This window comes from Microchirus variegatus (assembly GCF_963457635.1).
Source record: "Microchirus variegatus genome assembly, chromosome: 2".
Classification (NCBI taxonomy): domain Eukaryota; kingdom Metazoa; phylum Chordata; class Actinopteri; order Pleuronectiformes; family Soleidae; genus Microchirus; species Microchirus variegatus.
Genome location: NC_139803.1, coordinates 10,008,829 through 10,022,456, shown reverse-complemented (window position 1 = coordinate 10,022,456; position 13,628 = coordinate 10,008,829). Strand labels below are relative to the sequence as shown.

The following is a 13,628-nucleotide window of genomic DNA, read 5'->3' as shown; positions in this document are numbered from 1 at the left end:
GCGGTGATGTGTAGACCCCAGGGTTCTCAAACTGTGGTACAGTATGTGAGCTAAGACTGTTCCACTCCTTATATGGACATCCTGGGGGTAGAGTCATTTATAGTAGTGATATAAAGTCACGAGCCAAATGAACTTTCATCTGTGAAATTCAATGCGATTTTAAAAATGTTTAGTAGTTTTTGCTCAGGAAAAAAAAGGATATAAGACACTCTATATTGCACATTCTTATAGCCTCTGTATAAACTGCACGTTTAAACATAGTAATAGAAAACAGCTAAGGGTTAAATCACTCAGGTTGGATGGTAATCAGGCCCCATGTGTTGATTTTTCCTCCTCTTATTTCCTGCCACAGCAGTAAGAAATGCTTACTGCTTTGCTCCTTCCTGACGTTTCTATTTCTCTCCCTGTACCTGTTACTCGTGCTGATGCGCAGATTTTCGGGACGCGTGCAAATGCAGCTGTGCACAGATTTTACCTTAGCGCTGTACACTTGTGATCAGATGTTGCCACATTTGGGCTCATATATATACATATATATATATATATATATATACCTCATATGACAGGCTGGTTCTCAGATTGAGATTTAGGTCAAGTAGTGAAAGGTGAGCACGGTGAATGACAATGAAGTTGCACATGATCAGAGAGCAGCTTTCGTTCCAAAGGTAGAACTATACTATTCATTTATCTCGTGATGTGAGAGAATATCACAAAACAACAAACCTCAACAGAATCTGAGATCTGCTTTAACGCCAAGAAACACAGTTCAGTCTTGCATAATACCATGTAGGAAACTTCTAAGTGTTTGTGTATAAATCTTACCTCAGTTTTGTTGACCTCCTGTGAGACCAAGAGAGGGAAAGGAGATAAATCGTATTAATGTGATTAGAAAACACTGCAAGTGTGTAATCACTAATGCACATGCACAATGAGAAGCTCATTAATTGTTGGCCTAAAGAATAAGATTTAAACACTTTTCAAACCATTTAGAGGACACATTATTAGCAACATCAGAGTATTTACATTAAGTAAAATCATACAATACAGTAGAATAACTGTTATTATCTGCTGCAGAGCGCACTATGATGAACTGAATGCAGCATGCACTGTCCTTAGTGTAGTACAACCACAAACTGATACCTGCATACCAGCATTTGGCTTTAAAACCATAAAAATACCATACATTTGCAATCGATTAATCAATCAATGAGAGCTAACCCACTGCAGAGAGGTGGATCATGTTCTGACACTTACTTGACCTTGTGGATGGTCAGCCTCCTCCTCAGAGAGGACACCTGCAGATGACAGCCCTGCTTGGCACCCATGCAACTCTGGACCACCATGGTGCCTCGTTCATTAATTACTGCTTCACTTCCCTAAAGCCCAGTGGACGGAGAACAGCGAGGGCGTCCACAGGACACCAAACACACACCAAACACACTTCATCCTTTACATCTTCTGCTCTATTCTCTTCCCTGCATCTCTCTCTATACCTTAATCTGCCTTTCTTTGCACCTCCCTCCTTTTTTTCCTTTCTGCACCTTGCCTCCAACTATACCAACGCCGCTCCGACCGGGCCCCCTCTGCGCCTCCCTCTCTCCGCAAAGACTTTGCTCTTTCCATATGACCCATTTATTCTATACCGTCCATCTTACTTCAGTCCCCAGCTGCTAACGCTCTGCACAGTTGCAGGTACGCTGTTCTGGCGTCATCCCGAGAGCCCACTGGGAAACACCACATGCTTTCACACAGTTAGCACATTTGTCATGTGCTGTCTGTGCAGGGCCCGGTCCAGCTGTGTGTGTGTGTGTGTGTGTGTGTGTGTGTGTGTGTGTGTGTGTGTGTGTGTGTGTGTGTGTGTGTGTGTGTGTGTGTGTGTGTGTGTGTGTGTGTGTGTGTGTGTGTGTTTGTGTGTGTTCCACTATATACAATATTTTTTGTCCATGAGCATGAATTCTTTTGCCCTTGTTTCCTTGGTCCCATTTGTTATCCGACAATGCAACTGAGACTGTAGATCAATGCTGAGATAAAAGGTTGAGCGAACGTAGCACTGTTTATGTGAGATGGAAAATATGATGTACAATAGAAGTAAAAACCCCTATAATTAAGGTAAATCATTTGTGAGCTCTCCAGAGAAGTCTCCCGTAAGTTTGAAACCTTTACTCGTGAGCCCACTCATTACTGATTTAGCAAAGCATCATGGGAATCCCCTCGTGACCACTACTTCTCGAGATGTTGTACGCCACGCAAAGATGGAGCAAAGTGGCTAAACTCAATCACCTCCAAACCATAGTGTAATAATAAACCCAGAAATGTATTTGAGTTGAAAAGGGTTGCCATCTAGTGGTAAGAGGCAGAACTGCATCTCCATGGTTCAAAGGTCAAATAAATGTGCATAAAAATGTGACAACTTAGTATTTAATAAACCTGTTTCTTTCACGGTTGTGTAAATGTTAGTAATTGGATATTTAATACACAATTTTTTAACCTATTTTTTACACTTTTTGTTGTTGTTTTCCACATTCAATGTGTATTAATAATATTAGTTTGTCTAATCTCTCCATGCATTTTTATTGACTTAAGTAAATAACATAAAGCAGTGTTCAGGGGACCCACTGACCTGTGTGTTTTTGATGATGTTTCCCTGCTCCAACTCCAACTCCTGATTCAAATGATCATCAGTGAGCTCTGCAGAAGCTTGATAACGAGCTGTTCATTTGAATCAGGAGTGTTGGAGAGCAGAAACTTCCTGAGGACCATTTTTAAACCTTTTTACATCATGACATTTGATGCAGCCCTAATTCTAACCTATATTTAACCCATTATTACATCACACCCCTTCATTTCTTACCCTAATACCCTGAGTATGTCGTCCAAAATTGGACAAAAAAAGTCATACTTTAGTATATCGTCCAAAAATACCCCTATATCTCCCTTAACCCTGAGGACATCAGGGATTTGTGATTGTGCCAACTCGACCTTACAGTGCATCAAGATCATTGTCCCCAATTCACCTTCCACATGATCTACACTACATTTACGTCATAGGACTTTCTCCTATGGAGAAAACAAATCCATGTGATGCAAAATGTGTAAACATAGCCCCCACCAAGAGGAGTAAAAGACCACACACACACATACACATACACATATATACACACACACAGCAGACGTAAACACATTTGCATAGTCATAAATCATTAACCTGCGTTCATTTCCACCAGAGACCTTGGCTGCCTTCCCGCAGCTTTTCGATGTGACTGCTCAGCACTTTTTGGTCACAAGACGACGTGTAAATGAAACACTGCACTCCCTTTATTATCGGTGTTTGATAATTCAATACATGGACATTCTGGGCCTGAAAAGAAAATCAGGGGAAGTCCTTTGCTATCTCCAGAGATGATAAAAACACCCATCTGTCTATCCCTCTGTAATCTTTGCAGTGAGGTGGTGCTAGTACAGAAAAAAACAAAACAAATCACCATTAAAAGAGATGAACATTAATTAAAACGGGGCAAAAAATAACTCATTTTCCTCTGACTTTGACTGGAGGTTCTCCCTCTCCATCCTCCACGCTCCAGTGCATGATTTAATAGCAGCCCTCGCTGTACCACTAGAGGCCAATATTGGCTGCACATTGATAAAAATGAGCTCTATATGATTCATTTGATCAAAGCATGGCCATGAGACAAAGCAAGCACAAGCTGGACAGAGTCAGCAGGGGGTTTGTTTTAGCTTATGTAGAATAAATGCACATATTATACACAAAATAAACAGGCTTTAAGCTCATTCCACAACCGGTTGTCATTCAGTTTTGTCACTCCTGGTCCTGGAGATTCACTGTCCTGCATGTTTTAGGTGCTCAAACAAACCTGATTCATGGTCATCTCGTCAGTGAGCTCTGCTGAAGCCTGATAATTAGACATTTATTTAATCAGGTGTTGGAGCAGGGAAAACACCTAAAAACATGCAACAGGAGTGAGAAACCCTGCTCTAAAGTGTGTTTTAAGTATGTCAGATATTCTTTGTTAAGGCTGTAAAAACCTACACCACACTACAAATTGTGTAAAGTGTGTTTAAATTATTTAAAACTAAGCACAGTACAAAGCTCCCATTGTATGTGTGTGTGTTTAGGACTATTATTGGCTCATTAAAAACACATTTAAGTCAAATATATCCAGTAGATCTCTGTCCATTGTGTCTTACAATACACTGACACAATTACAACTCATCCTTGTTACTTTGACACGTTTGATAAGGAACACTCCATTTCCCTCTGTGTGTCGGGGGTTTCACACGTTTCCTCGCCTGCTTTTTTTTTCCTCTCACTTTCCATTTCTGACCTCATTATTTTCCCTCAATTATCTCTTTGCCCTCCGGCCAATCGGGGAACTCATGCCGCGCCGTTTCGTTTTTAAAATCACCCGTTTCTGTCTTCACACTCTCAATTTCACAGTCCGTGTCCTTCATCCGTCACCGTCTCCATCACTGCTTTATGATTATGGCACAAAAAAAATAAAAAAATGATCCATGTGTTTCACCTGAAAGGTTCTCGTCCCCCCCCCCCCCCCCCCACTGACAGTGAATGGATTTTGACCAAATGTCCTCATGGTGGGACTAATAAAATATTATAAGCAATAAAATATATACCTTTTACTCAGGTTTATACCCTTTCCGTGCATTTCCTTGCCAGATGTGTGAAGAAGACAGTGGCTCTCTGTGCGTCTCCATTCAAAGTTTTATTTTAAAAAGAAAAAAGGGAAGAAAGTCTCTGTACAAATATACATATTATGTTTTTATCACTGAAACTGTGTACTATTGTATATATACAGTATGTGGCTGGCAAAAAAAAACAACATAAAGATAGATGTGGGACTTTCATGATGACATTTTACACAGTACAACAAACAAACTTAAATGCAGAACCAAAAATAGTATATTTTTTGTACCAATATTGTTTATCTATAGGAGTATCATTTCTATATTAATATAACTTTTGAGGCAGAGCAAAAATCCATAGATCATTTAGTATCTGTAACATGCATATAACCATCATTCCTTTTTGCTTTAACTGAGGGGTTTTATTACCCCATACATTTCTCTTAAATTTACACTGTTTGCATGGTGGAAAAAACCCCTGGAGGCCAATTCTCATGATAATATTTTTATTATTAAGACCTCAGATAAAAAGATATTAGGGTTTAAGACAAAAAATACGACTGCTACCTGCGGTAAAAACGGAGAGGTTCGTGACTTTGGTCGCTTTTCTCTCTGACAAAGATTCAAAGGAACAATCATGCTCTGCAGTAAAGCCACATTCTCTCATCTGAATAACCCCTGCTGTGTGAGGTTATTATGGGGGGAATTCAAAGGTTGCTGTCGTCGGGTATTTTTTATTTCCCAGGTTTATCATAGTAGATGAAAAACACAAGTGCAACCTTACATCTATGTGAAGCTGGTGATTGGCAGATTGTCACGCGGTGGCTTTGTGTGTGTGTGTGTGTGTGTGTGTGTGTGTTCAGACGTTGTTTTTTCTCTATATTAAAGGGTCAGTCAAGTCCATATTGTTGCTACAACTACTACTAATAGTAATAATAATCATATTTTTCGTACATTCATATAGTTGTTATCTAGTCATGCAGATAGTGTTTTGCTGTTGTCCAGGTTTCGAGGCTCCTTCACTGCTCAGTGCAGAGAAAGTTTAATGGTGTGGTTAAACATGGTCGTACGACAAACTTAATACTACTTTTATTATGATAAAGTCCTTGTTTGTTCAGTCACACTATCACCAAGTACCAGAGTTTTCTTCTATATGAACTGTTTATAATCATAAAGATTAAGTGGGCTTTGCCTTCAGGGGCCAACAGACATCTTGAGAGTGTTCTTAGTGTTTGGTCACCGTCATAAAGAAGCAGCAGCAGTATAGGACACCAATGGGGCCACTTTTCCTCAGAGCAGGTGTAAAAAAAAACAACAATAATATATACTGGATACTGAATGTTATTCTCTGCAGTGTTTTGAATACGGCATAATGCAGTTCTTTTGTGCTGTAAACTGAGTCATCTCTGTAACCGTCCCAGCGACGGAGTAAACATCATACCAGAGTAAAACTATACTGTATGGGTCTATATAAATGTGAAAGTAGTAGCCATGTTCTGGCATGTTTTAACACAACACGGACGAGTAGGACGCACTATAACAGCGTTAAAACTAAGCATTAAGCATTAAACGTAAATCGGGGTAAAGGCCCTGGTGTACTTCCGTGCACGTGCAGCCCAGATTTTGGAACCACGCGCAAAGAACGTGTTAGGTGCGTATGCGTGAACTGAATTTCCAACCCCACCAGTAGGTGGAGTATTAAGTATTAAGCTCACCAAGACAACAGAAGAAGTAGTCGCCAAGGATAGTCATCTGAACCTAGGCTTTTGCGACCCTTTCCGCTGTGAGCCACTCGTACCAGACGTACCATCTTTTCTTTGGTAGGAACGCGTCCTATTCCAATGCGTCCAGACTTGTACTGCCACCCGATGGTGAAGTCAGATACAACAGGACCCTGCACGCAATGCCACACAGGCCCAAAGTTAGCGAAAGTACACCACGGCCTTAAAAGTGTGGGTCACACCGTCTTTAACTGGAGTAACTTTTTTTGTTTTGAACGCAACAATGAGAAAGCTCTGCCCTTGGACTAAAGTACGTACTGTCCGCCTCTCATGCAAAGTACCAGTCGGGTTCGCTATCATGGGAGACGACTGAGGCGGAGATGAAACAGGTTGGAGCTAAGACTCACAAGACGCAAGTTAAAAGGCGAAACAAGGTTGAGACGCAGATTGTGTGAAGGAACAGAGAGTGACTGAAGAATGAGTAATGGAGACGGGATCCGCTTTGTCCTCTGCTGAATGTGTGATGAGGAGCAAGGACGGAACAAAGTCTGCTGGCTGGTTCACGGGAGGTCAGATATAAACGGTGCTCTTCTCCAAACCTGTGTGAACTCTTTGTATTTGTGTCCTTGTGAAAGGACAATCCAAGTGTTGTACAGATAGTTGTACTGTATAAGTGAACCAGCCACGACTTTGCAGCAGGAATTCCATCTTATTTACATCGTAATAATCAAAGAATGCAATAATAGCATTGACTCCAAGACTTGTCTTTTACGTCTTAGTTCGCTCCGAGAGCAGCAGCTGAGTGTTGATGAGAGTGAGAAACTGATGGGTTAAACCACTTTTCCCACTGCTGTCAGAGAAGAAAAGTGTGTGGCTGCAGTGGACACACACACACACACACACACACTGGACACGTGAGGGCTGAAAAATGAGTCATATGAGTCAATCATGTTAACATGGAACAGACAGGAAAACATCGCAGAATCTACATCATCACATTGTACAGTGTTTCCTAATATACTGTTTGCTGCCTGTATGTTTACATACATATATATATGTACATATATGTATGTATATTACTTATTTCTATTATGGTTATAACATTCTAACCCACACAGAATCAAGAAAAATGATTCTTACAGTCACAGCGTGATTGCCTGACAAAAACTTTGGCATGCACAATTCTGCAAATCATGAATATGTTGCCTTATGTGGCAAATCTAAAGCTAAATATGTTGCTTTACACGTCATATTTTGTCATTTCCACGACCTGACAACACTGTTAATAACCTTTGGTTGAAGGTTTAGGCACAAAAAAATCATTAGGGGAAAAGATTATGTTTGTCTTCCACTAACCCGTCTTCTTCCAGGTGAGAATTTCACCTTAAATACTTCCGAAAACTTCGTTGTGAATGATATGTTTTTACGATACACGTGAAGCAATTCGCCGAAATTCACGTTTGAATGCGTTGCCTTGAGAAAATTTGATATGCAATGCGACATTTGGCAGAAAAAGAATAATAGCAACGTGTAGGTAGTCTGCACTGAAGGTCTTCCCCTTTACAGCTAATTAAATGCAATATTTAACACAGGTAGACATATTGTGGCTGCGTTAAACATTATAGACGTAACCTTATTGTATTTGTAAGCTATTTCACTTCTCGTGTCGTAATGTGTCCAAAAGGTCAGAAAGACATCAAATCTAGACTGAATTAAACATTAAAAATAATAAATGTCTGAATTAATATAATGAAACAAATCATAAACCACACCACAATTCTAATTCTACTTTCACTGTACATATGGCACTAAGGTTATAGTTAATGGCAGATGGCTATGGATATAATAATAATGATTATAATGTAAAAAATAAAAAGTGTGCACTACTCCACGTGTGATGAACACTCAGCCATGTTGATATGGGATTAAAAAGGTCAGAACATTTAAAAGACCCTTTCCTTCTCTTGGTCCTGGCAGTAAACACAAAACTCGACGTGATGTTTTTGACTCTAACATGAACACCTATAACTTAAATCCTTACACTGTCAACTCCACACAGCGCCTGGAAAGGGCGCTACTACGTAAATCAGTGATTCCCAAAAAACTTTGCATCATTTTCCCGACCTTTCACTCAAGATCGATGTGCATATTCTTTTAAAATAACATGCATAAAATGAAGTTTTCTCACAGAAATGATCCGTTTACTAATTCAAAATTATATTTGGGTCACAACAGTTTCTCTTAAAAGGTGGGTCCACGTGCAAAGTCTTGGGAAACACTGACATAAACGCTGATTGAATCCTTCTGTGCCACAATGTGGTGGAGCAAAGACAACGAGACAACACGCGGGTAAAGTGTCCTGAATGAATCCGCTCTTGCGTGATGAGCACACGTGCGCTGTTTGCAGTGACAAAGAGATTCCATCAGTACGTGATAATACGGTAGATACTGGTGGATAAATGAAGTGTCTGCATAGTCTTTTACAATCAGTCAGAGTCATTCAGCTCATCTTTATCCCGTGAGGCTTCATCAGTTCACTCATGTGCAGGTGTTTCCTTAATTTGCAACACGTGTGAAGTCGAAGACACGACTCCTCCTCTTTTCATCATTCTTGCAAACCTCTCCTTCCATGCTTCACATAAAAATTGTTTATCTTTTAAAATAACTAGTTTAGCTCAGATGTGTCCGTCAGACTGAATATTGTGAATGTGCAGTATCTGGGTAATAGAACGGGATTGTTAAACTTCAGTGTCCTGAGGCTTCTTCTGTGTGGATCAAACAGTCTTCTAAACAGTCTGGAAGGCCTTGGTTTGGGCAGGGATCATGACAGGTGTTGCCCCCATGCGGGTCAGGTTCGCCGGGCTCAGTTTAGGTGGAGGACTGGGCTTGGAGCTGGAGGTAGAGGTAGAGGTTGTGGTGGGAATAGAACGGGGCTCAGGAGTCTTGGGAACTGCTTGACTGTAGCTGGGTGGAGACTGAGGGAAGTTGGAGGCTTTGCAGTCCTCCTTCAGGGCCGCCACGGCGGGGACGCAGCCTCGCTGGCCCCGGGGCCCCATGTTGTGCACCATGGACTGAGTGGAGGAGGTGCCTGAGCGGGAGCTGCCCGAGCGGGACGAGGACAGTGAGTTGGGTTTCACCAGTTTGGCCTTGGGAGCCTCGGCGTCCTCCCTGCAGGGTTAGGGTTAGGATTAGGGTTAGAAAAGTTGCCCAACACTATGGATAAAGTCGAATTCTGTTCAAATTAAATAGACGAATAGAATAAAATCTCAGGTTATTCTTCGGCTGCAGCCAACATGATTGTGTTCACTTTCAACCTGCTCTTTTTATTTTCTCCTCTGTCGCTACTAAATTATGCATAGGGAGAAATCCCCACCAGTCTGTATAATTCATTCAGATGCACAAGTGGTGCAGAATGAAAGGTAAGAACAAAACATATTCAATTGCTTTACTTTATCATGTAAACTCTAAAACTCTCAGTCCTGCTCCTTGTGAACCCTCTGTCCTGCTGTTTCCCTGCTCCAACACACCTGATGCAAACGTTCAGTGGTTAGTGAGCTCTGCAGCAGCCTGATAATGAGACATTCATTTGAATCAGGTGTGCAGGAGCAAGGACACTTCTTTTAAAGTGTGATAGAGGGAAATAGTGCAGGTAGTGTGTGTATTTTAAGTCATTTAAGTAGCTTTTTCAAGATAATTTACCTTTAAATTACCATTTTTCTCCCATATATTAATGCTGTTATGTGCCTTTTTATTCACCCAATTTCCAATTAATCATCTCTGAGAAGAGATAATTGACGTCTGAAAATGATATTGCACCAGCAAACCATTCTAGTTTCCTTTCTGGAAACATGTATGACACGTGTGGTAACTCCACCTGATCTCATTGGGCGTCTCTTCCTCTTCATACTTCTTCATCTCCTTCTTGCGACACACCAACCAGATGATGAGGATGATGAGGAGGACGCCGAAGGACACGCCGACCACTGCCCCCGCGACCACGCCCATTCCTCTTACATCTACACAAATTGAAACACAACACAAATTGCAAGTTGTGTGAGAAAGACAATATTGAATCTGGTTTTTTTTTAAGTTGTTTACTACATCAAACAACTGGTGTAAGAGTAATTCCTCTGAATGAAAATGTGCAGACTTTGCAGCCAGGTGAGGCAGCGGTCAGCAGAGGTCGTCCACTCACAGTGCATCTTGACCTCCACCGTGCAGCTCTCCTCGCCCACGTCATTGCTGGCCGTGCATTTGTAAACTCCAGTGCTGTCCTTGGTCAGGTTCCTCAATGTCACAATTTCTGGGTTTTTCAAATCTAAGAGACAACGGGACAAAAAAAATGCATTCTTTGTTTTACAGATTTGTTTTAAATTAATGTACGCATTCAAATGAACAGATGAAAAGCTGTACAGTATATCTGTGTAAGTATAATCAGAGGAGGCAGAAGCAGCTTATACAGCACACTGCCTGAGTCAGCATAAAAAGAACCAGGCAACATATTGAAGGAGCTGAAATGTGATAACAGTAACACACTTCTTCAAATGAAATCCCTGGTTTTTTTTGCTTTCAGATAAAAGAAAACGGTGACAGTATACTGACAACGCGGTGACACGCTGATAAGGAAAACATTTACACGTTAAACTTTATATCTGAGGCGCAGTGTGTATGTCTGTGTGTGTGTGTGTGTTAAATTACCTATCAGGGCCAATGGAGGCAGCTTGCCAACATACTTGCCCTTGTCCAGCACTCTCTCCCATTTGTAGTGGATGGGATCGGAGCCATCGGCAGACTTGCAGCTCATCTTTACATCGCCGCCCTCCAACAGTTTGCCCTCCATCCAGCACTGCGGCTTCGACGGCTTCACTGCAGAAGAAAAAAAACCAACACATCTCATCTCATACATGTTGTTTTTATGTAATATTAAATTACATGTGCTATTATCAAATTATATCAGACCAACCCGGACTGAAACCCTTGAGGATTACACCTGTGTTACAACACAGAGAAAAGTTATCACATAATGTAAAGATGTGCAGCACAGCGTTTACTGCTACTGTAAATGTCTGCAGCATCTCTAATAAACAGCGAGCACATCCTGAGTGTGTGTAGCACTGCAGAGGGACAGAACTTAGTCAGAGTATATGCTCTTTGTGCTCCTGCAACGATGCAATGAATGAAAGACTTCCACTCTCAGTAAGAGTCATTTTCCTCCATCCATCCTCCTGGATTTTACCATCAAATTCAAATTCAGGAGGAAGAACCAGTAAATGTATATTTCTAAAACCTTATGCCTGTGATCTACCGGAAAGTAAGGAGGTGTTTTCTCCACTTTTACAGTCAAGCTCCAGCAAACTTCATAAGCAATACGACTCAGCGTGTTAGGGCAGCGATTCAAAACTAATCTCAAAGTGTTTGTTGTTTGTGAAAAAAACTCTGCTCCCTGACCTTTCGAAAAAAAGAAAGAAACGCAGAGCGAGAAAATGCCTGGAACTCCAAAGAGTTCGGATAAGGAATGTTTTTCTTTACTCTTGCATATTTAACCTAATTAATCTGCTTCACTCAACAATTGAGAATGTCACAGACAATAATACTCAGTTTACAGATTCATGTGGGACTGCATGTCATGTTGTGATATAGCTTTGTTTCAATGAAGCCACAAACAAACTTACAGCACAGTTTGACCTGTGCCTGTCCCCTGCAATGTGACTATTACACACACACGCATTGCGATGACTTTGCTTAAAACGGCACACTGTGCAGCCCTAATCGGTGCGCGGGACGTGAATAAAAGCTCACGAAGTGACATCGTGCGTATCACGAGCACCAGCCACAGCGTGCTGCAACTTTAGCAGTTTGGGACACCTGCAGTTGCACAGTTTTGTGATGAGTTTTTCCTCTCTGCGTGGTTTCTTTCTCTGTGTGTGTGTGTGTGTGTGTGCTGCTGCTGCTGCTGCTGAGTCGGCCACTTACGCAGCACTATGAGGTTGATGGTGCTCCAGTGGTACCGCACGCCGTTCTTGACTTTGCAGCTGTACTCTCCTGAGTCCGTCAGAGACAAGTCGCTGATCAGCAGCGACGCGTCGCCTCTGAGGTACTCTCCGGCGAACGCCACGCGGCCGCGCTCCGCCTCGTTGGGGTCGAAGACGCGTCCGGCAAAGTAGGTGATCACCTGTAGGAGGATTTGTGATTGGGGTAAACAAGACACAAACATGTGCATACATATATAATAACCATATAAATGCACAATAGTATCTTTCGCGTCTCTTTATGTTTCCTCTATTCTCATCCCATCTTATCAGAATGTCTTGCTTTAAACACTTTATACATCAGTGAGAGTCTTTGCAGGACTTGGACGTTTAATTCTGCAACACAAAGACAAGTAGAGAACAGGGAAAAACGCTGTGAGGAATAAAAATGAGTTTCACCTCTCCCTCAAGGGCTCGTGGACGTTATGTAGCAGTTGATTGACAGATCAAAGTTGCAAAAGTGTAATTTATGCACTTATGGGGAATGCAAACTGCCTCCATTCACCTTAAATGAAGGGCTCCCCCCCCACACTCTCACAGTTACATAAGACACTGGGTGGATGGGATTTTTGCAAATTTAAGAATAAATATCAACTATGTTACCACTGTCCTGCATGTTTTACATGTTTCCCTGCGTAAACACACCTGATTCAAATGGTCAGGTGAATCAGATGTGTTGGAGCAGGGAAACATGGACCTAAAACATGCAGGACAGTGGCTCCCCAGCACCAGGAGTGAGAAAACCCTGATCTAAACACAGTGAACGGACACTCACCACCCTCTGTCGGTTGGTCGGCTTCAGAAACAGCCACTCGATGTCCAGAGTGGTGTCGTCGCCCGCCCAGAACTGATGGTGGCAGGGCATAGTGGCGTTGTCCCCGAGAACCCTCTTCATCTCCATCTGGGCGTACGTCGTCTGCACACCCAGCACAACTGCAAGGAGAGAGAGGGAAAGTGAGACAGGAGAGGTCAGGATCGCTGCATCACTTTGACGGATGTTTGTTTCCTCACACTGGTGAAGAGTATTTATTTATTGTTTTCAACTTTATCTGACAGATTTATATCTCACAGGCCTGTCCTGAGTGTTTTAGATGCTCAAACTCACCTGATTCAAACAGTCAGCTCGTCAGTGAGCTCTGCTGAAGCCTGATAATAAGCCATTTATTTGAAACAGGTGTGTGTGGAGCCGGGAAAACTACTAAAACATGCAGGACAGTGG

General features: G+C 41.9%; 1 protein-coding gene across 1 annotated transcript; it reads right to left on the bottom strand.

Moving 5' to 3' along the window:
* Positions 1–9,166: 9,166 nt before the first annotated feature.
* On the bottom strand, positions 9,167–13,304 carry LOC310924149 (CXADR-like membrane protein; the record flags this gene model as incomplete). Its single annotated transcript, XM_083885795.1, has 6 exons — positions 9,167–9,548; positions 10,255–10,396; positions 10,576–10,698; positions 11,079–11,246; positions 12,354–12,552; positions 13,185–13,304. 6 exons carry the CDS (start codon positions 13,302–13,304, stop codon positions 9,167–9,169), a joined length of 1,134 nt encoding a protein of 377 aa, XP_083741921.1.
* Positions 13,305–13,628: the final 324 nt, after the last annotated feature.